Genomic DNA, 23,728 nt, shown 5'->3' with positions numbered 1-23,728 from the left:
ACTCATAGAATACACCTGGCAGGTTCTAGGGACTGTTATGTGGTGCCAGGGATCAAACCCAGGGTTGACTTGTACTTGCTATACTATTGCTCCAGCTGAGAAATGAGATATCTTAAATACTTGTCATATAATACCAAAATAGTAGAATATTTTTAAATAAGTCTATACCCACGAATTAAAGATATAGATGAAATGGATAAATTAATAGAAACAACCTGCCAAAAATCAAACAAGGAGGAAAAGATCATATGAATAGGTCCATAGCAATCAGATTATTAACAAATAATATTCAGAAAAGGCAGCACCAGGCACATTTATGCATAAATTGTACCAAGCACACAAAGAAATAAACTATACCAAATTCTAAAGTATAATTCACATAGAAAATGGCAAATCTAGTAGAAACTAGTAAAACTCACTAACTTAAAGTAAAAATTAGATACCCATATTCTGACAGTTTGGAATAACGTTCTTAAAGAAATAATTGATTACATCCCATACAATGCTGGTTGCTTCAGAAAATAACCCTCTTATACTGTTGATGGAATGCCACCTAGTTCAGCCTCTATGGAAAACAGGATGAAGACTTCTGCAAGGCCAACCTTGCAGAAAACAAAACCTAAGACCTGGAAAGATCCTCACCTAGAGCCAGCAGCAAACCCTGAGGAGGCTGAATCCTCCTTCAACAGAAGCTCCAGCAGGAACAAAATGCCAGAAAAGAAATTTCAAAAAGACCATCATCACTCCCATCCCTACACCTCTAGGCTACCTCCTTAGCAACAGACTTTTACCTAGGTAAAATCCCTAAGTAGGGGCAGGTTGGAAGAACCCTATAATGGCCATTTGAACAAAGGAAAGGCGAGAATATGCTGCCTGAGCCCATGTGCTGCTTGTGCTGAGCATATGTGGTGCCAAAGTACACATGTTGCCCTCATCTCCCCTCTTGAGATGTGTGCTTTCATGCTTTCATGTCTAAGAGTTACCAATCAGATACAGGTAGGGAAGCCCCCACCTTATTACCCTTATGTAACTCTTATGCAACCCTATAGTAGCTTCAACTTAAAACAAATCAGCTAAGTACGAGTAGTAGAAAGCCCCTCAGACATCGGCCGAAAGGGTAGTGCGTGGAAAGTCCCTGTTATATAATGTTATGGCATAAAAGCCCCTCACTTTTGAGATGCAAGGCTGCTTATTCTGAGAAGGCTGCCTCTGTATTGGTGAGCCGGATGAGGCCTAGCTTGGGCTAGCCGAGCTAGCCAATAAAGACTCCTTGCTTACTGCATCACAACTTTTCTTCATGTGATTCTTCTGGGGAGATCTCGGCCCGGCTTAACACCCCTTTTCCTCCTCCCAGAGAAGCTTACTATGGCCTTGCTAGCTTCCTAATTTAAAGTTCATCTAGGACCTTCCCTTTGTGTTTTACCTCTCATTGTCACAGTTCCCCTAGTCAGTCTTGATTACTTATAAGCTATAACTTTCTGGTAATTCTGAACTTTGTATTTGTGATGCTTTGTATTTGAAGTGCTGTATGTTTGTAACAGCTTTCCTATTTCCTCTATAGCCCTTCTATATTTTACTACAGAGCAATGTTCTTTGCTTAAATAGAGAAAGACCTTAATATATACTCCTAATATTTGGAAGTTGTTTGACTCTGAAATATATCTACTCCTAAATATATCTACTCCTAAATATACCTAAATATATCTACTCCTGGTCATAACTACTTGATTCAGGCTTCAGTTGCTGTAGTTCCTAATACCCCAAAAGGGAGGTCCAGCCATGGGACTGGGTTGCTGTGGGACTGGGATGAACTAGGGGGCAAGTGGCAAAGCTACCCTGGCATCTAAATGGGACAGTCTAGACAGCATAAGTGCAACACTACTTAAAGGAATAAAAGAAGACACAAGTATAGTATTTCATTGTGTAGATGTATCAAAGTTTCTTTAACCACTCATCTGTTCTTGGGCACTCAGGGGTTTTTCCAGATTCTGGCTAATGTAAACAGTGCTGCAATAAACATTTGAGTGCAGATGTCATTTTGACTATACGTTTTTGCCTCTCCCGGATATATTCCCAGAAGTGGTATTGCTGGGTCAAATGGGAGCTCAATTTCTAATTTTTTGAGAAGCATCCATAGTGTTTTCCAAAAGGGCTGAACCAGTCAACATTCCCACCAGAAGTAAAGGAGAGTCCCTTTCTTCCCATATCTGCGCCAACACCGGTTACTTTTGTTCTTTTGGATGTGGGCCAGTCTCTGTGGTTTGAGATGATATCTCGTTGTTTTGATCTGCATCTCCCTGATGATTAGTGATGTAGAGCATTTTCTCATGTGCATCGTAACCATTCGATTTCTTCTTTGAGAAAGTTCCTGTTCATTTCATCATCCCATTTTTTGATGGGGTTGGATGTTTTCTTCTTGTGGAGTTCAACTAGTGCCTTGTATATTCTTGATATCAACCCCTTATCAGATGGGTACTGCGTAAATATCCTTTCCCATTCTGTAAACTGTCTTTGTATTTTAGTCACTGTTTCTTTTGAGGTGCAGAAGCTTCTTAGTTTAAGATAGTCCTATTTGTTTATCTTTGTTTTCACTTTCTTGGCCAGTGGAGTGTCATCTTTGAGGATACCATTAGCTTCAATGTCGTGGAGGGTTTTGCCGACACTGTCTTCAATGTACTTTAGGGATTCTAGTCTGATGTTGAGATCTTTAATACATTTTGATCTGACTTTTGTACATAGTGATAGGTAGAGATATGAGCCCATTTTTTGCATATAGCTGTCCAGCTTTGCCAGCACCATTTGTTAAAAATGCTTTCCTTGCTCCACTTCACATTTCTTGCTCCCTTATCAAAGATTAGATGATCATATATTTGGGAGTGTGTGTCAGAATATTCAACCCTGTTCCATTGGTCTGCAGCTCTGCCTTTGTTCCAGTACCATGCTGTTTTAATTATTACCACTTTGTAGTAGAGTTTGAAGTTGAGGAGGTTGATTTCTATCATTTTCTTTTTCCCAAGAATTGCTTTAGCTATTCGTGGGGGCTTATTGTTCCATATGAGTTTCAGGAGTGCTTGCTCCATTTCTTTGAATAATGTCATGGGTATCCTTATAGGAATCGCACTGAATTTGTACAATACTTTGGGTAGTATTGCCATTTTGACAATGTTATTTCTCCCAATCCATGAGCAGGGGAAATCTTTCTATTTCCTCCTGTCCTCTTTTATTTCCTGAAGTAGTGTTTTGTAATTTTCTTTATAAAACTCCCTTACCTCCTTAGTTAAGCTGATTCTGTTTTCCTTGATTTTCTGAGACACAATTGTGAGTGGGATTTTTTTTTTCATGTCACTTTCTTCTCTCTCATTATTTACATACAGGAAAGCCATGAACAGCCTGCAATTTTATATAAGTCTATTGTTTCTAGGAGTTCTTGGTAGATGTTTTAGGGTTTTCTAAGCATAGTATCATATCATCTGCAAATAGTGAGAGCTTGATTTCTTCGCTTCCTACCTGAATCCCTTAGTATCTGTTTCTTGTCTAACCATTATCGCAAGTACTTCCAGTTCTATATTGAACAGAAGTGGAGAGAGTGGGCATCCTTGTCTAATCTCTGATCTTAGAGGGAAGGCTCTTAGTTTTTTCCCATTGAGGATAATGCTTGCCATAGACTTGTGGTAAATGGCTTTGACTATATTGAGTAAAGTACCAAGTGGGATTCATCCCAGGGATGCAAGGGTGGTTTAACATCTGGAAATCAATCAACATAACCCATCATATCAATAAAATAAAAGATAATAATCATATAGTCGTATCAATAAATGCAGAGAAAGCATTTGACAAGATCCAGCACCCATTTATGATGAAAATTCTCACCACATCTATTGGACCAGGGCTTTGTTTTGGGGAAGAGTTTTGATTACAGTTTCAATTTCCTTGATATTAATAGGACTATTCAGGTATTTCAGGTCTTCTTGATTCAGCCTTGGGAGATTATAGGAATCCAGGAATTTATCTATTTCTCTAGGTTCTCTTGTTTAGTGGCATAAAGATTTTCAAAGTAGTCTCTGATGATCTTTTGAATTTCTTTGGTTTCTGCTGTGATAGCCCCCTTTTCATTTCTGATTCGGTTTATTAGGGTTCTCTCTCTCTCTTTGTGAGTCTTGCTAGTGGTTTATTAATCTTGTTTATTTTCTTGAAGAACCAGCTCTTGGATTCATTGATCTTTGGGACTGTCTTTTGGGTTTCCATGTTGTTGATTTCTGCTCTAAGTTTTATTATCTCTTTCCTTCTGCCTGTCTTGGGCTCCTTTTGTTGGTCCTTTTCTAAAATCTTGAGCTGTGAAGTCAAGTTATTTATCCGGGCCCCTTCTTTCTTCCTGAAAAATGCTTGCAGGGCTATAAGTTTCCCCCTTAACACGGCTTTAGCTGTGTCCCACGGGTTCTGGTAGCTCGTGTCTTCATTCTCACTTGTTTCTAGGTATCTTTTGATTTCTTCCTTGATTTCCTTCCTGATCCACTCATTGATCAACATTGAGTTGTTTAATTTTCAGGTGTTTGATTTGGATTTTTGCAACTGTGCATGATTAACTTCTATCTTCCTTTAATGGGCCTTTAAGGCAAAATGGCCCTTTAAAGCAGAGCTGTTAGCATACTTATAGAACATCTGGAAGGGGCTACTATGGTATAGGACATAGGTGTGACTGATCATTTTCAGAGATAAAATATTTTATTTATTTATATTTATTTTTTTTGGTTTTTGGGTCACACCCAGCGATGCACAGGGGTTACTCCTGGCTCTTCACTCAGGAATTACACCTGGTGGTGCTCAGGGGACCATATGGGATGCTGGGATTAGAACCCGGGTCGGCTGCATGCAAGGCAAACGCCCTACCCGCTGTGCTACGCTCCAGCCCCAAGATAAAATATTTTATTTTTTTATTTATTTTTATTTTTTTTTAGTTTTTGCTTTTTGGGTCACACCCGGCGATGCACAGGGGTTACTCCTGGTTCTACACTCAGGAATTACTCCTGGCAGTGCTCAGGGAACCATATGGGATGCTGGGATTCGAACCCGGGTCGGCCGCGTGCAAGGCAAACGCCCTACCCGCTGTGCTATCGCTCCAGCCCCAAGATAGTCTTTTTTTTTTTTTTTTTGCTTTTTGGGTCACACCTGGCTATGCAGAGGGGTTACTCCTGGCTCTGCACTCAGGAATTACTCCTGGTGGTGCTCAGGGGACCATATGGGATGCTGGGATTTGAACCCGGGTCGGCCGCGTGCAAGGCAAACGCCCTACCCGTTGTGCCATTGCTCCAGCCCCAAGATAAAATATTTTAGCAGAGCCCATTCTCTTGGGGAGATTAACTCAAGGAGACACTCTATCTCCCTGAGACATTGACATTGTTTTTGTTTTTCCCTCTAGTTGTATATGTTAAACAATTAAGTTTACTTCTTATCAGTACTTGCAACTGTTTGGATAAACATAGTAAGAGACAAAGATCCCAAAACTTAATTCCGCAAGCTCTGAGAGCAAGCAAGTCTTTTATGTAAATCACAGACTAAGTCCTCAGGCCAGTTCAGCTTGTACTTCCCCACGGGGGTCCTGTCTCTTAAATAATAAAAGATTGCATCTAAACCATGCATTTATGCTTTCTAAGACTGTCCCATTTGGATGCGGGGTAGCTTTGCCACTCCTCATTCATTCCAGTCCCACTGGGACCTCCCTTTTGGGGTGTTAGGAACTACAGCAACCAAATCCCAAGTCAAGTAATTGTGCGAGATTTTAGAGTCAATCAACTCCCAGGTATTAGGAACATAGCATTAAGCTCTTTCTGTGTTTAAGAAAAGAAATTGCTCTATAGTAAAATATAAAAAGGCTACAGGGAAATAGAAAAGAAGATACAAATACACAGCACTTCAAAATCAAAGCACTACAAACACAAAGTTCAGAATTACCAGAAAGTTTTGGCTTATAAGTAAACAAGACAGACTTGGGGAACTGTGACAATGAGAAGTAAAACACAAAGGAAAGTTCAAAGATAATATTTAACTAAATTAGAGATGCTCACAAGAGCAGAGTAAGTTTCTCTGGGAGGAGGAAAAGGTGCGATTCACTGATGAAGCCTAAAACACTTAGGGTAAATATCCAACACCCTCCCCCCAAAAGCAATCCTTGGGAAAAGGAAGATGAAAGCATCACTCTCCCTAACTTCCAAATGTATTACAAAGTGGCAGTAATTAAAATAGCGTTTATTTCAATAGACAGACCATGAGATAAATGGGAAAGACTTGAATATCCTGAGATAGATACTCAGGTGTATGATTATTTACTCTTTGATAAAGGAGCAAAAAATAGCTCTCTGCTGCTGCTTGGGCACGAGCCCGGAGGCAACTGAACTACTAGGACATGAGTAGCTCACAGAAATGCCTCCAGACTGTGAGCTGAGCTACAGCCCCATGCTGCACCAGCGGGGCAAGATTTCCCTCTCTCAACTCTTCCTTCTTGGGCACAATGTGGCGATTGCTGGTTTTTAGAACACAAAGTGGAGGTACCAGCGTGACGCACGGGAGATCCCAGGCTTCTCCATAATATGAGCACCACAAAAGGGAAGTAAAAGCTTGCAGTGATGCATTATCTGGCAGAATTTTCCCTGGACTTCATACAAAAATCCAAAACTGCGAAGCCGCGACCTAATATCTCTTAATTGTCAGCAATGTGAAAACGGTTCCTTTTTAACAGGTCTGACTGTGGGGGGAAACTCCAAATAATAATACTGAGTTTTTTGTTAAAATATTGAAGGTAATCAAAGTAGCAGCCATTTCTCTAGACTGTGAACTAAGCCAAAGCCCCACGCCAGCCGAGGTGAGGAAATATACGCTTTTCTTGGTTCTTTTCCCTTTTCAGGGAGAAATGCGGTGTGGTGTCCACCATATTGTGAGGTCTATTAAGTAGGCACAAACTTAGTGGTGCGGGAAGAGGAAGAAAAAAAAAAACTATGTACTTGGAACAGCGGGACACTTGGGCACTCTCAGGCTGATACCAGTGCACGCTCCACTGAGATTCAACCCAGGTGGCCACACTTTTGTGCGGTTTCTTTGCTGCTGATCAACCAGAATCCGGAGGCCAACTAGACTACTTTTGGTTCCAGAAACTGCTTACAGCCATGTCCCTAGACTGTGAACTAAGCCATAGCCTCACGCCGGCTGAGGACAGAAAATATCCTTTTTTTCTTGCCGGGCAGTGTGGCAAGAAACCTCGTAACCATATTATGAGGACTATTTATTAAGCAGGCACGAACTTGGTGGTGCGGGAAGAAGGAAAAGAAAAAAAAAATTATGTACTTGAAACAGCGGGACTTCATCTCTCCCCATTTTCAGCAATGGAAAACTAATTATCAAATGCTTCCTTGGCAGTAGGGCTGTCTTTCCTGGGGGGAAACTCCAACAATAGTGAGTTTTGTGTTGAAATATGGAATGTAATCAAGGTAAAGAGAAAATGAAGTGAAATTTATCAATTACGCAGGCAGGGATGGGGGTTGGGGAGGGCAGGGTTGGGAGGTATACTGGGATTTTTGAGGGTGGAATATGGGCACTGGTGAAGGGATGGGTGTTTGAGTATGTATAACTGAGACATAAGCCTGAGAACTTTGTAACTCTCCAAATAGTGATTCAATAAAATAAATAAATTTTAAAAAATCGAGAACACATATTTGAAAGCAATTAAAAAAAGCAAAAAATATGATTTGAAACAAGGAAATTCTCTTCAACATGTGGTATTCGAAAAACTGTCCAGCTAAATGCAAAAAAGTTAACACAGACCTCTTTACAACACCATGCACAAGAATCAATTCAAAATAGATTAAGGACCATGATTTCAGATTTAAGTCTATGAGGTACACAGAGGAAAATGTAAGAAGAACTCTCCATGATATTAAAGCTAAAGGCCTTTAAAAATGGAAACTCAAGCAGGTAGAAGCAAAGATAAACACATGGAACTACATTGCATGAAGAAGTTTCTGCCCTTCAAAGGAAATGATGACCATAATACAAAGGTAGTTCACAGAACAGGAAAAATATTTGCCCAACACTTATCTGAGAAGTAGTTTATATTCAAAATAATATAGGGCACAAGTAGAAGTTAAAGAAAAAAGATACACCACCCTATCAAAAAACAGAGAGAAGAGATGAACAGAAACTTACTTGATGTAGAAATATAAATGGCCAAAATGAAGAAAGAAAAAGTTCTCTACATCACTATTTGTCAGGGAGATGCAAATCAAAAAGAACAATCAGTGCAGGTGTGGATGCAGAAAAAAAGGAACTCATTCACTGCTACGGATAATGACAATTGGTATGGACTTTTTGGAAAATAATATGGACATTCCACAAAAAAACTAGAAATTGAACTTCCCTATGACCCAGCAATATCACTCCTGGGACTATACACTAGAGATCCAAAAACACAATTCAGAAAAACCATCTACACTATGTTCACTGCAGTTCTCTTCACAATAGTCAGAACTGGATACAACCCAAGTCCCACAGAACAGATGAGTGTATAAAGAAACTATACAGTGGAACACTGCATGGATGCTAAGAAAAATAAAGTCATGAAATTTGTTTATACGTGCATGGACATGGAGAATTTCATGCTAAGTGAAATCAGTCAGAGGGAAAGTGACAGAATAACTATACTCATTTGCATAATATTAAAAAAACATAATATGTGAATAATACTCAAAGACATTAGAAACCCTACACAGTATCAATGGACTAAACTCTCCCATCAAAAGGCACAAAGGGTTGGGTTAGATCAGGAAACAAATCCATTTGCTGTTTACAGAAACATATCTAAAATCACAGTATAGACAAAGGTTCAGAGTAAAAGTATGGCAACAATTATGTAAGCCATTAGAGGGGAAAAAGATCATAGGACAGCCATACATATATATTAAAAATTTGCATTCAATCTAAAGAAAGAAATTAGGGACAGAGATGGACACTACTTATTGATCAAGGGAACAAAAAACCAGGAAATGCTAACTCTAATCAATATACACACACCAGATGTCAGGTCAGCAAAGTTTATAAGCCTTCGCTCACAAACCTAGAGAAACACATGGATAGAAACATAGCAGTGGGAGACATCAACACCCCACTGTTACCACTGGATAGAGCCATCACACAGAATACCAGTGAATACACCATCTGTACTCCTATGTTCACTGTACACTATTCACCGTAAGCAGAATCTGGAAATAACCTAAGTAACCAAGAACAGGTGAATGGATAAAGAAACTAGAGGCACATCTACACAATGAGTACTATGCAGCTGTTAGGAAAAATGAAGTCATGAATTTTGCCTATAAATGGATGGAGATGGAGCATATCATGCTTAGTGAAATTAGTCAGAAGGAGAAGGAAACATTCACTTTTGGTATATATAAAAACATATATAATAGAAGACTAATATCCATGGTAATAGAAAATAGGGCCTAAGAGAACTGGTCAATGTTTGGAACTAATGACAAGTGTGTGAAGGGCTAAGGGGAGGTAAGATAGAGACTAGACTAGTATGACAATAATAGCAGGGAATGATCACACTAGACAAGATCTGAGAGTTAATGTAGGTAAAGGGATATTCTTGATAACCTTTCAGTATCAATATTGCAAAACACAATGCCCAAAATTGGGGGGAGAGAGAGAGAGAGAGAGAGAGAGAGAGAGAGAGAGAGAGGGACCTGCCATAGAAGCAGGCTGAGGGTGGGGGTGGGGAGTGATGGGAGGGAACCTGAGGTCATTGGTGCTGGGAAATGTACATGGTGGAGGGATGGATGTTGAATACTGTATGACTAAAATCTAATCATGAACAGCTTTATACAGGTCTATCTCACACTTATTCTATTAAAAAAAGTTAAAAAAAAAGAAGTTAACAAAATCTATGAGACACAGCAAAAGCAATAGTTAAGGGGAAACTCACAGCAATGCAGGTCTAGATAAGAAATGAAGAAAAAGAAAAAAATCAACTTAAAGGCATATCTTACCTGTCTGGGAAAACCAACAATAAAGAAATCCAAAGACTAGTAGAAGAAAAGAAATAATAAAAACCAAAGCATGAACCAACAATATAGGAACCAAGAAAACAATACTGAAAAAAAAATCAATGAAACCAAGAGCTGATTCTCCAAAAGAATAAACAAGAGGGACAAAATACTGGCTAGACTCAGAAGAAAAAAAGGATAAAGTGTTCAAATAAAAACAAAAGGGAAGAAATTACAACAGACCCCTCAGAAATCCAAGACATAATGAGAAATTTGAACAACTCTACTGTGTTAACTGGAGAACCTAGAGGAAATGGACAGATTTCTAGAAATAGGGAATCTCCCAAAATTCAATGAGGAGGAAAAGGAAAGACTGAACAGGTTAATCACAAGCAAGGAAATTGAAACAATGATTAAGAATCTCCCCAAGAAAAAAAGTCTGGCCCAGATGGGTTTACAAGTAAGTTAAATCAAACCTTCAGAGAAGACTTATACTGCTACTGATCCTTATATTGAAGAAAGAGGAACCCCTCCTAACATCCTAATATCTACTATAAAAGTAACATTACTTTGATACCCAAAGATGACAGAGATACTACACAAAAAGAAATTTTCAGACCAATTTCCTTGATGAACATTAATGTAAAAGTTCTAAACAAAATGTTAAGAGCAGCACATCAAAGAATCATACACTATGATCAAGTGGGATTCATCTCAGGGATGCAAGAGTTTTTCAATATGGGCAAATCAATTAACATAATACAGCATATCAGTAACAAAATAAAAATCATATGATCATATTAATTTATGCAGAAAGATTCTGATAAGTTCCAACACCCATTAAGGATTAAAAAAAAAAATAAAACAGGGGTGGAAGGAATCTTTTCAATTTAGTAACAGCTACCTATAACAAGTATTGTTCATCGATTTGCTCACGAGGGAAAGCTGGGGCTCTCTCCATGTACTGCAGCAGTGCAAAGCAAGAGAGAGCCACCTCTCCCCTTCTTCTTCAGCATGTCCCCTCCCCACCGCCCCACCCCTCGTTGTCCCTCGGTCTTTGTGCCATGGTGACGCCCTTCCTTTGTCCCGCTCTGTTCAAACACAACCTGATTTTACTGGATGGCGATTCTGACTTCTCAGCCTACTTCCTCTCTCTTCACACTGCCCCAACTCACCCTGTGTTTCGCCAGCCTCTTTCCCTAGCCCTGAATCCTCTGGTTGCTTATGTCCTGGCAGCCTCAGCACTGAGGACCAAGCAAGCTGTCAAGCACAACCATAGTTACATAAAATTACTCCCAACTCCAATGTCCTAGCCTCACAAAAACTCGCAAAGGCAGTAAAAGTCTAAAAAAATATGTGGTAGTAAAAAGTCACAGAACTATAAATTGCAGCTGGTTATAGTGGCCTTCCTGGAACACTTGCATGAAATATAAGCAACTAGTAATAGCAAGTTTGGTAAGGGTAGCTATGACAAGAAAGCAAAAGATAAACTCCAATCTGGATCCCCTAGTGTTCCCTGGCAGGGGACATGAGAGGTGAACCAGGAAAACCTATTCCCAAACTACAACAGACACGAAGAAGAGCAGCATAGAATCCCACTATGTCAGAGAGTGAAGAGAACAGTTTGGAATATTCGAGTAGTATAATCTCTATAATCTCTGTAATCTCCCCGATAAATACTTTAGAGAGAACATGTTGATGATATTTATTAAGCTTAAAGAAACAATGGTGCAAGAAGGTATGAGGTCAGAAATGAGAAAGTTATAATCAAAAAAGACAGAAATAGTTTGGTAGGTGAACAAAAAAAAAAAACAAACCCGCAATGAAAATCCTAGACAGAAGAGTAACTCCAAAATGACATGTAGACGACCTCTAGAAAATAGCAGAAGACCAAAAAAATTAAAAAATAGAAAATAAACACCACCACCAACAAAACGGCTTCAAAATAAATAGCAAACAAAAGAACTATGGAATAAATTAAAGAGAAACAACATGATACACTTTCAGTAACAGTACTTCAAAACAAAATGCCTGAAAGGAAAAACTGAAAGAAAGAAGTTTCTGCCCTAGACAGGCTAGCAGGACCAGCAGTGGGATAAAAACTGGGAACACTGGTGGAGAGCATGGGGCACTGGTGAAAACACAGTTGCTGGAACACTACATGAAGGAAACTAATTTATGAACAGCTTTGTAATGATGCATCTCAAGGTTATTCCATTATAAAAAAATGAATAATTATTTTTTAACAATTGTGGGAATTCCTGAGGAAAGAACAGGAAATGTCAAAGAAAAAATAGTAGAGAAGATTCCCAGAATTGATTAATATTCAACCAGATTCAAGAGGTCTGAAGGGTCACAGCCAAGAGAGACCCAAATAGAAACACTACAAGACACATCATAATAGAAATGGCAAAATACAAAGATAGAGATAGAATATTGGAAGCAGCAAGACTAAACACAAAAATTATATACAAAGGAGTTTCCTGAAGGGTTACAGAAGATTTATGAAGTGAGACCCTGAGAGCCAAAGGAAATTGGTGGGATACAGTTAAAAAACACAATTTAATTGGTACCTCACAAAGAATACTCTAGCAGCTAGACCATCATTCAGATATTCAGATATAAAGACACCATACAGAGTTTCATGGAAAAACAATGGCTTAGGACACAGCTTTGAAACCAAATTTGCAGGAAGCAGTAATGATTTTAATGGGAATGAAGTGTAGTGATCTCGCTTGCATTTCTCTAATGAAGCAACTGAACATACTTTGTGTGTATGCATTCATTGTTGGAAGGAAGGAAGGAAGGAAGGAAGGAAGGAAGGAAGGAAGGAAGGAAGGAAGGAAGGAAGGAAGGAAGGAAGGAAGGGAGGGAGGGAGGGAGGGAGGGAGGGAGGGAGGGAGGGAGGGAGGGAGGGAGGGAGGGAGGGAGGGAGGGAGGGAGGGAGGAAAAGTGATACACAGGATAACCGTTCAGTAAAAGTACTGCAAACCACAGAGAGAGAGATGAGGCGGTGCAGGTGTGTGTGTGTGTGTGTGTGTGTGTGTAATATTTTCCATAGAGGAAAGCTGGGGGAATGATAATATAGAAACTGGGGGCATTGGTATTGGTGGCGGGGAAAATACTGGTGAGGGGATTGATGTTAGAAAAATGTATGACTAAACCCAATCATGAATAAATGACTGTGTAACTCTTGGTAATTCCATTTTAAAATGCTAGCTCTTTTCTCTAATATCTTACTACAAATTGATGATTTTACAAATTGAAATTGGTAGTATAGCTAAATGTAACTGGTGTTATATTCCATTGTACATAGATGATAAACTTTAAGTTCTTCAAGAGAATAAAGAGAGCCAGTCCTTCTCCCCTGCACTGACTGGACCTTAAGATGCCGCCCACGAACAGCGCCCCCTCCCCTACTTATTAAGCTCCTTAATGGTCATGATCCCAGAGACACACAAACAAATCTTGGAATGGAGCTGCTCTTGGCAGAAATGCCTCTGGACTTTGCATTTGGCCTCCTTTGCCGAGCCACCCCAGATGGGAACGTGTGCTGTTCCTCTGCCTGTTTCCTGGGGATCCCAGCAGCTGACATCTTCCAGAATTCATTGGAAAATCCAGGTACCGATCAGCAGCGAGGACACAAGCCGGGCCTCACAGGATAGGGGAGGAGCTGGTTCTTCTCCCCAACTCTAATGGGACCCTTGAAATGTCACCCACAAACACCTGCCCCCCTCCCCCACTACTTATTAACCTCCGCAATGGTCATGATCCCACAGACACCAAACAAATCTTGGAACCTAGCGACTCTAAGTAGAAATCTCTCCAGACCTAATTATTAAAATTTTAGAATTCCAAGATTGTGTGGCCATGACATCATATGCTATTCATAACCAGTAATGGAAAATAATTTATCTAGTGTTGTCTTAGATAAGATCTGAGTGTTTGGGGAAAATCCCAAATAATAATGGTGGGACTGGTGTCAAAATATTGAAAGTAATCCAAGTCGAGAGAGACTAATGTGGAAATTATCTGCCACAGAGGCAGGGGTTGGGGTGGTATAAAGGGCATGCTGGGGTTTTTGGTGGTACAAATTGTGTGCTGGTGAAGGGATGGGTGTTTGATCATTGTACAACCGATACTCAAACACGAAAGTTTTGCAACTGTTCTCACGGTGATTCAATAAATAAATTTTTTTAAAAAAAGAGAATAAAGAGAAACAACTTCAATACATCTATCATTTGGATTTAATTTGGGGGATTTATGAACTTAATGAAGATAAAAAATATGAAGGAGATTTGCATTCTTAAATGCTTCTGATAATTCAAATGTCTGTAAAAAAAGCTTTTTGTTCTTAATTTTGTTTTCTTTATAAAACTATATTCTTACCTGAAAATGTAAAAAACAATTCATTTTGCAAACCAGCCCTTTGCATTTTAACACGATGGCATTCAGACTTAAGTAAGGAAACTTCACATGACAGTTCAAGAACCAATTTGCTTAAAATCTGGAGAAGTTTCTTCTCAAAAGAAATATTATAAATACTATTACAGGGAGCTGCATGATATCGAGCTGTGAACTGGTAATAATAATGAGGCTCACGATAGGCTGTTAAACAGAGAATAATAAAAATGATTATTTTAGCAACTTAAATGTAGACTAGTCAAGAGAAATTGTTCATATTGCTAGTGTAATTATACATGCCTATTACCTAACAATTACTTATCTAGCAGTTACTAAATGGAAAATTGCATGTAAAGGACTCATAATAACTTCTCCCAATCATTGAAGCACTGTAGCACTGTCGTCCCATTGTTCATCAATTTGCTTGAGCAGGCACCAGTAACGTCTCCATTGTGAGACTCGTTACTGTTTTTGGCACATCAAACATGCCACGGGTAGCTTGCCAGGCTTTTCTGACAGTATTTTTTACACCATGAGAAAATTAAAGGATACAATTTTGTTATCTCACATGCCAAATTATCAAGACTAAGATTATAATATAGGGGTTCTGGTCCTAAAATTTCAATCTAAGTTTCTAACCCAAGTGTATGTCTTAAACCAATATGGTCAAACTCTTGTGAATGAAACTGTTTGAAGTTTTAATGATGTTAAAAGTTGAAATGTACATTGTTGAAGAAGCCGCTAAATAAGTCATATAATTTTTTTTTTTTTGCTTTTTTGGGTGACACCCAGCATTGCTCAGGAGTTACTCCTGGCTCTGCACTCAGGAATCACTCCTGGCAGTGCTTGGGGGATAATATGGGATGCTGGGAATTGAACCCGGGTCGACCGCATGCAAGGCAAACGCCCTACCCGCTGTGCTATCGCTCCAGCCCCGGTCATATAATTTTTTAACAGTAGATAAAAATAACATTTTAACAAACAAATTTTCTTGAATTCTATTACTATATTCAAACATGCAAATATTTTTCCTATCATTTCAAAATCTCACTAAAATTATACAAAAAATATAAAAATGATAAACATACAGCAATTTTTCAAATCAGATATTTAATAACTCTAATGGTGTGATGGAATAAAACTTAAATTTATATTAAATAATCTAATAAATAATTTTATTTATTTGTTAAATAAAATGGTTAACATGTCTTAAAGAATTAGGGTAGGGCTGAATGATTTATCTATATATTATCTACAAGACCAATTTATGAAAAAATTATGATATGGAAAGAAAAAAAAGTGACACACACTGCAAAAAACAGATTGAGAACCATAAAAGACCAGCAGTAAAAGTTAAATATATTCACATAAAAAGTTTTTAAAAATCATTATTTATTGGCTTCTGTGAATAGACCTTTAGAAGAAATTTTAAAATATATATATTTTTATAAAACAGATACCTAAAATAATGATGTGGAATAACAAAATTTAAACAAATTATTTATTTACAAGGCTAATTCAATTTCTCATAAAATTCGTCTTCATTTTCTTTTTAAAAGATCAAAATTATGAGAAAACTACTAATAATTCTATCATTAGATTTGCAACTCAGATACAAAAAAGTATTTGTTTTCTATTGCTACGATAATAAATAATCACAAATTTAAAGTTAAAATAACAAAAAAAATTATATAATTTTTATATAAAAGGCTCAAAATTAATCTTCCAAGACTAGAATCAAGCCACATTTCTTTAGGAAGGTTTACAAGGAAATAAATAATTTGGGGCCATTTCTAGCTTTTAATGGCACCGTACCTTGGCTTTTTCTCCTATCTCTGTCTTTATTAATTTTTGTTTATTTGGGGGCCACAACACACTGAGCTCTGGGCTGTTTACTGGTTCTGATCTCAGGGATTAGTTGGGATACCATCAGGGTTTAAATCTGGTCAATGTGAGATAAGTCAGCACCTTACTAAGTGTACTATCTCTTAGGCCCTCCTCTCTCTGTCTTTAAAGAAAGTCATCCTGATCTATCCTTTCATCATTACAAATCCTTTTTTCTGCTTTTGACCCTCTTGTCTCCTTCCTATAAGGAGTCCACAAGGATGGTTCAGAATATTCTCTATTTCAAGATTCGAAGTTATATCTGTAATTTATGACATTATATGGTAAATAATCACAGATTCTGGAAATTTGACAGGGATTTATTTTATATATAATACACAATGGTTCTCCAAATGAAATGGAATTTAAACAAAAATGCTCTCTCAATCATTCCTTATTAACTCACCTCTCCTAATCTCAAAAGAAGGAATCATTTTTAGAAAGGATTTTACAGCTGCACATAATTGTTTCTTTTTGGATGGCTGGGAGTATATTATAAAGCATGCTACTTAGAATTTATAGTAGTATGAACTACAGTGACATCACAACATGCTAAAATATTTCTATATTCCATTCTTTCATTCATTGACTTAAATTATCTTTGTGTATGTCAACATTCCCCCAAAGATAAATTATCTGTCTCCCTAACCTCTTACAAAGTACTTAATAAAATATATAGGAGGACAGTAATTTTTCTTTAAGTAGACTAAATTAACAAATTTCCATTATTCTTTTATATGCTTTATTTAACATTTATTGAAGCAACATAGTTTATGCTAGGGATCACACTGAAGCTTTGGCATACACACTGACTACACCACCAGCACAGTACCAAAGACCTTTCACCATGTGCCTAGGGCCTTCTTAGTGTGATCCTTTAATAGTGCCCCTCCAAGTGTCTTTATAAAAAAACTTCTTAAAAATGTAACATTTGAAAAGCTTAAGAAATGTTAAGAAGCAACAACTATTCTTCTTACCATATACAACATATTTTAGTTGAAAATTTTTAACAACTTCTTCCACAGTCGGTTTATACTCAAGGAAACATGTGTAAATTCCAGTCATACTCTCCTCAAAGTTCTGGAATATAAGACTTCCCGTGTTTGTTACTTGTACCGTGCTGTTTTCTAGTAAAGGAATAAGACTTATCATCAGTTGCTTCAATGACATGAGATTGGATATTCTCATGAGATACTCTTCAAACTACAGAGTATTTTCTAAACAGTAAAATGATCAGAATTTACCACCAAAATCACTAAAATGAGTTGGAGCATAACTAACAATTTCATATGAAGACAGCAGGTGCCAGAATAACCACCTATGTGTCAGACCACCACTCACCAGAGTTCAAATGTTTGACTATCCAGATAATAAGGGGCTAACACTGGCATATACATTTCAGCTGTTTGTCTGGAACTGGTTATTTATATATGTCACACACAACATGTACAATCATATATGATTACATATACATATTTTAATGAGATGTGTTTTATTTTTACTTATTTCTATTATTTTTCTACATTTTGATGGGAGGGGCAGCACACTCAGCTATACTTAGGGATCACTCCTGATAGTGCTCATCAGAGCATATGAGTTAACAGGCTCAAACCTGGGGGAGTTACATACAGGACAAATGCCTTCAGTGCTGTACTATCTCTCAGGTAATACATACATATGTTATGATAAGTTATGCCCTCAGTAAGCTTATGAAGTTCATATGGAAAGATGAAACCATGTACCACAACAAAAGATAACCCAATAAAATCACATTAACAACTACAGATTTCTTGCCACTACACAATGCTAGGACAAATTTTTTTTTTGGTTTTTTTTGGGTCACACCCAGCAATGCACAGGGGTTACTCCTGGCTCTTCACTCAGGAATCACCCCTGGCGGTGCTCAGGGGACCATATGGGACGCTGAGATTAGAACCCGGGTCGGCCGTGTGCAAGGCAAACGCCCTACCCGCTGTGCTATCGCTCCAGCCCAGGACAAAATTTTGATATAAACTTTGGATATAAAGTGTTGCAAAGGAAAAACAGAATAGATTCACATGATAACAGAGGTATGCTATGAGAAGTTAGAAATGTATATAAGATCCCTTTGTATTCCGACATGCTTCATAAAGTATCACACTGGAAGAAAGCTACATTTCTTTCCCCCTAAAGCTACATTGTGCTTTAGGGGGAAAGGCAAATTTAGAGGAATTAAAAACAAAGTACATTTCTTCCCTTCTCAAAAACTGCAAATGTAGAATAATAAATTAATCTTTCTGAAGTCCAGTTCCTTCATTTTTAAAACAAATAATTATTATAAATTATGCATATCATTGATTTTCACTGTCACTTTCACTGTCATCCTGTTGATCATCAATTTCTTTGAGTGGGCGCCAGTAATGTTTCCATTCGTCCTAACCCTGAGATTTTAGCAGCCTTTCTTTACTCGTTCTTCCCAGCAGTGCCACATTGGATGCTCTTTCAGGGTAAGGAGAATGAGCCCCATCATTATTACTGTATTTGGCATATTGAATACAACACAGAGAGCTTGCCAGGCTCTGCCATGCGGACAGGATGCTCTTGATACCTTGCCAGGTTCTCTGATAAGGAGAACTAGGCTACAAGAGGCATTCGCGGCCACGCGCTTCCAGGAGCTTTGTTTTATATACTCTGGATCTTGGCCGTTGACAGGATTACATGGTGCAGGGGGCAGTTTGTGGGTGTTACTGCCAAGCTACTAGAAAATGGGGATCTGGGTGGAGGAGGCCCAGTCCCAATCCGAGCAGTCTTGGAGATCTCAGCCCTGGGTCCTGCACACCTGGGTTCCTCTGCCAGTTCCTTCATGTGTGAGGCTCGTCCGACTATGTGGAGAGGGGCCTTGAACATGGCTGTTGCTGGGTTCCAGAGTTCTTCAGCTGCCAGGGCTCTATTCAGGGTGGGGAGGGAAACTCAACCCGCTCCCCTCTGAGGGGTCCCTGTGAAGACAGCCAGGCACGGGGGCAAGAGATTCCATCATTGATTATATGTAATACAATAAATGTTGCATTACTAGGGAAAAAATCTATAAATTATTAAGCAATTCAAGGCATTATTCTTAAAAGTCACAGCCAAAGAATGTTTGAGAAAAACTATCTTCAGGAGAAAGCTTGCAGTTTACAATAGGGTATGTATGGGAAAAGGTATGGCTGGAGAGTGGGGGGAACAGAGGGAGTACTGGGACAGTGATAGAGGGAAATGAACAATCTGGTAGAGCTTGTGGTGCTGGAATGAGTTGTTGCAGGCAGAAGTATGGGGGAGAGGAGCAGGGGTAATTTATCTTGGAATAAACACTGTCTGGAGCCTAAAATCAGCCCAAAGGCATGAAGGCCTTCTATACAAACGACCCATTTCTGGAGCCCAGAAAACCATTGAGATGCAGAATTACAGGCCAGGTGCAAAGAAGACTTTCAGTCTCCCCTACTGGAAAAACAGCCATGTGAAGAATATAAAAAGAGCATCAAATGCTCCAAGCTTGGCATTCAACTTGGATTGGGAGGGGTAGTTTGAAAAACTCTAAGTTTGACTCTTGTCTCTTCAGCAAGCATCTGAGATATGAACTTTTTTACCTTGGGGCACCTGTCCCCATTCTGGGGAAACGGCCTGCACAACCCTGTTTGGGATGTGGACTTGCACTTTTCCATTCTGGAGAAGCCAGCATTTTCTCCTGAGCATATTTCTCTCTCCCTCTATTTATTTCCAGAATAAACTTGTTTTATTTCACTATTTATCTCCTGGAGTCCTTTTATGTAGGAAAAGCCAGGACATGAAACCCCTAGGTAATACTTAGGCCTGATTTTCCTTTCCTGCAAAGAACAATTCTTCATCTTAGCCAGAAGTCCAGACCTTCCTACGAAACTGGGTGTCAGGGATCATTTCCTATTCTGGGCAGAACAAGTGGGATCCAGAAACAATTTAGTGGCTGTCTCAAGGGGCAAATGAAGACATAGATCAGTAAAGTGTAGGAGCTCTTTGTAGATTCTCCTTGTCTTAGACTTTCTCGGGTACCTTTCCTTCTGGAGGATGCTGCTTCCTCAGTTCCATTTCCCATAAGTCACATGGGAATACTACTGTTCTGCTGGGGGGAGTCAAGTCTCTCCCAGCTACAGTGTTACACACAAATAGTACTATAAACCAGTGACTAAAAGTTCAGTAAAGTAATATGCAACTTATTATGGTGCAGGCAGAGGGCGAGATGAGGAACCAAAGCTATGCCAGGACAAGCTTCACTAGTGAAAGGACAGCATAGGGGAGAGTTTCAATTAACTGGAACTTTAACAGCCCATTCCAAGAACAAAGGACCCATATCCAGAAAAAACCATGGGATGCCTAAAACCTGAACCTCCCAGGCCACAGTTTTTTTTTAAGTTTTATTTTTTTTTCTTTTTTCAGTTTCTTAAATTTTATTGAATCACCGTGAGATAGTTACAAGCTTTCATGTTTGGGTTGCAATCTCACGATGACCAAACACCCATCCCTCCACCAGTGCACATTCCCCACCACCAATATCCTGGGTATAACACCCTTTCCCACCCTCCCCCTACCTCTAAGGTAGACAATATTCCCCATACTCTCTCTCTACTTTTGGGCATTATGGCTTGCAGCACAGACACTGAGAGGTCATCATGTTTGGTCCATTATCTACTTTCAGCATGCATCTCCCATCCCAACTGGTTCCTCCAGCCATCAGTTTCTTTGTGATCCCTTTTCTATTCCACCTGCCTTCTCCCCTCTGCTCATGAAGCAGTCTTCCAGCTATGGGGCAATCCCCCTGGCCCCTGCATCTACCGTCCCTGGGTGTCAGCCTCATGTGATGCTACCCTAGACTCTACAAATGAGTGATGAGTGCAGTCCCTCTATGTCTGTCCCTCTCTTTCTGACTCATTTCACTTAGCATGATACTCTCCATGTTTATCCATTTATAAGTAAATTTCATGACTTCATCTCTACGAACAGCTGCATAGTATTCCACTGTGTAGATGTACCAAAGTTTCTTTAACCAGTCATCTATTTTAGGGCACTCGGGTTGTTTCCATATTTTGGCTATTGTGAACAGTGCTGCAATGAACATATCATTACAGATGTCATTTCTACTGTGCTTTTTTGAATCCTCAGGATATATACTCAGAAGTGGTATTGTGGGGTCATATGGAAGCTCAATTTCTAGTTTTTGAAGGACTGTCCATTTTGTTTTCCAGAAAGGCTGGACCAGTCAGCATTTCCACCAACAGTGAAGGAGCGTCTCTTTTTCCCTACATCCACGCCAGCATTGGTTGCTTTTATTCTTTTGAATGTGTGCCAATCTCTGTGGTATGAGATGATATCTCATTGCTGTTTTGATTTGCATCTCCCTGATGACTAGTGATGTGGAGCATTTTTTCATCAGCCTTTTGGCAATTTGTATTTGCTTTTTGAGGAAACTTCTGTTCATTTCTTCTCCCCATTTTTGATGGGGTTGGAAGTTTTTACTTATACAGTTCTACAAGTATCTTGTATATCCCAGGCCACAGTTAATCAGAAGCACCTGTGCATCACCGGGTGTGACCCAAAAAGAAATAAAAAAAACATAAAGAATACTGGCAAAGGAAAATTCCTGAGGACAGACCTAGGAAATACACCCAAGATATACAGAAGATATATCAACATCTTTCAAATAATCTGCTCTTTCCGTCTGTGCCTTTTATCTTCAAATCTTGCATCCTTAACACATACAATTTTATAAAACAAGGTTTTCCATCTGAGACTAATTCGCAAGAAGAACAAAAGCAAGGGCTAGGAGGATTGGCCCATGGTTGGAAGTCTGTCTCAAGTGCTGGAGAGAAGGGAGTTGGGATAGAGAAGAGACCATTATGTCATAGTTGAAAATGATCACTCTGGATAAGAACTGTGATGAAAATAAGGAAAAAACATGATAACCTCTCAGTATCTATGCTGCAAACCATAATGCCAAAAAGGACAGAGAGGGAGGGAGGGAGGGAGGGAGGGAGAGAGAGAGAGAGAGAGAGAGAGAGAGAGAGAGAGAGAGAGAGAGAGAGAGAGAGAGAGAGAGAGAGAGAGAGAGAGAGAGAGAGAGAAAGGAAAGTGCGTGTCATAGAGAACTGGGGTGGGTGGGGGTGGGGGTTCAAAAGGGAAGCTGGGGACATCAGTGTTGTGGTAGGAAACAGAACACTGGTAGAGGGATGGATGAAGGAACATTGCATGACTGAAACCCGACCATGAACAGCTTTGAAACCGTGTATCTCATGGTGATTCAATTTTAAAAAGGAGGTTTTTCCACCATTCTCTGGGATTCCCATTTAAGAACACTCTATTCCCAGTTTCCTTAGCTTTCTTTTTTTTCTCAAATAAAGTTTCTACTGAATTCAGAAAAAAAGTACAATTTCTTTGCAACTTATGACTTTCTTTAGGAAAAAAAAAACATTGTTTATGGCTTTCACTAAATACTCAAAGAGAATAAAAAGATCATCAATCCCACCATAACAAAAGACAAAAGAAAGAAAAATCCCATATATACACCAAAAATTAGCTGTTTTGCAAAAAAAAAATAATAATGGAGGTGCCAAGATAATCTAGTAAAACCAAAATCTGAGTGATGAGGGACCTGTGTAATACATGAACACAGTATTTGCTTCAACTTCCATATAAGGCAGTCAGAAAATTAGAAGATTCAACAAAGTTTTGCAAGTGAATTGCTAAAATCAAACTGTTAACCAGATTGAGAACATAAAGCATCTTAGAACCACAGATATGGAGGCAGAGAGAATGTAGCCTCTTCAAAGGTACGCCTTCATGGATAACTCTTGGAGCTCAAAACAAGTCTAAATTTGAGCACCAATACTCAACAGTAAGCTGTCTAGAAAAGGGGTCCAGAATTCCTCCCAAAACTTTACCCATCTCCATTATCACCATCTTTAATATGGAATAATTTTTAATCTAGAGGGCGAAAAACAAAACAAAATAGTTACCTTAGGTAATAGTAAAATCTATTATCATTAGGAAAAGGTGAGAAAAAACTCCCGTCCTTGAGAAAAAGCTACCATTGGAGCAAGAGAGAGTTATTAAGGAAACTCTCATGAAGAATTATTATGCCAGCACTGAAAGTGTAGCTAAGCTTCTGAGCACTTGTGAAGGCCCCATTATTTGGGAGACACCATCACTGTCACTGTCATCCCGTTGCTCATTGATTTGCTTGAGTGGGCACCAGTAACATCTCTCATTGTGAGACTTATTGTTACTGTTTTTGGCATATCAAATACGACATGGGTAGCTTGCCAGGCTCTGCCGTGCGGGCACAATACTCTTGGTAGCTTGCCAGGCTCTCCGAGAGGGGCGGAGGAATTGAACGTGGGTGGCCACGTGCAAGGTGAATG

At 39.0% G+C, this 23,728-nt stretch overlaps 1 protein-coding gene across 1 annotated transcript in view; it reads right to left on the bottom strand.

Annotated features, from left to right (window-relative positions):
• ZPBP (zona pellucida binding protein) overlaps window positions 1-23,728 on the bottom strand; it is a 180,353-nt gene that overhangs the window by 97,118 nt on the left and 59,507 nt on the right. The window contains exons 5-6 of the mRNA XM_055124810.1: window positions 17,300-17,449; window positions 14,424-14,642 (exon numbers count right to left, since the gene is read on the bottom strand). Of these exons, the coding sequence (XP_054980785.1) occupies window positions 14,424-14,642; window positions 17,300-17,449 (369 nt within the window). The remainder of the gene's footprint in view (window positions 1-14,423; window positions 14,643-17,299; window positions 17,450-23,728) is intronic.

This window comes from Sorex araneus, chromosome 2 (genome assembly GCF_027595985.1).
Source record: "Sorex araneus isolate mSorAra2 chromosome 2, mSorAra2.pri, whole genome shotgun sequence".
NCBI classification, from domain to species: Eukaryota; Metazoa; Chordata; class Mammalia; order Eulipotyphla; family Soricidae; genus Sorex; species Sorex araneus.
Note: the sequence above shows the minus strand (reverse complement) of the source record. Positions and strands in the feature narration are given on the sequence as shown.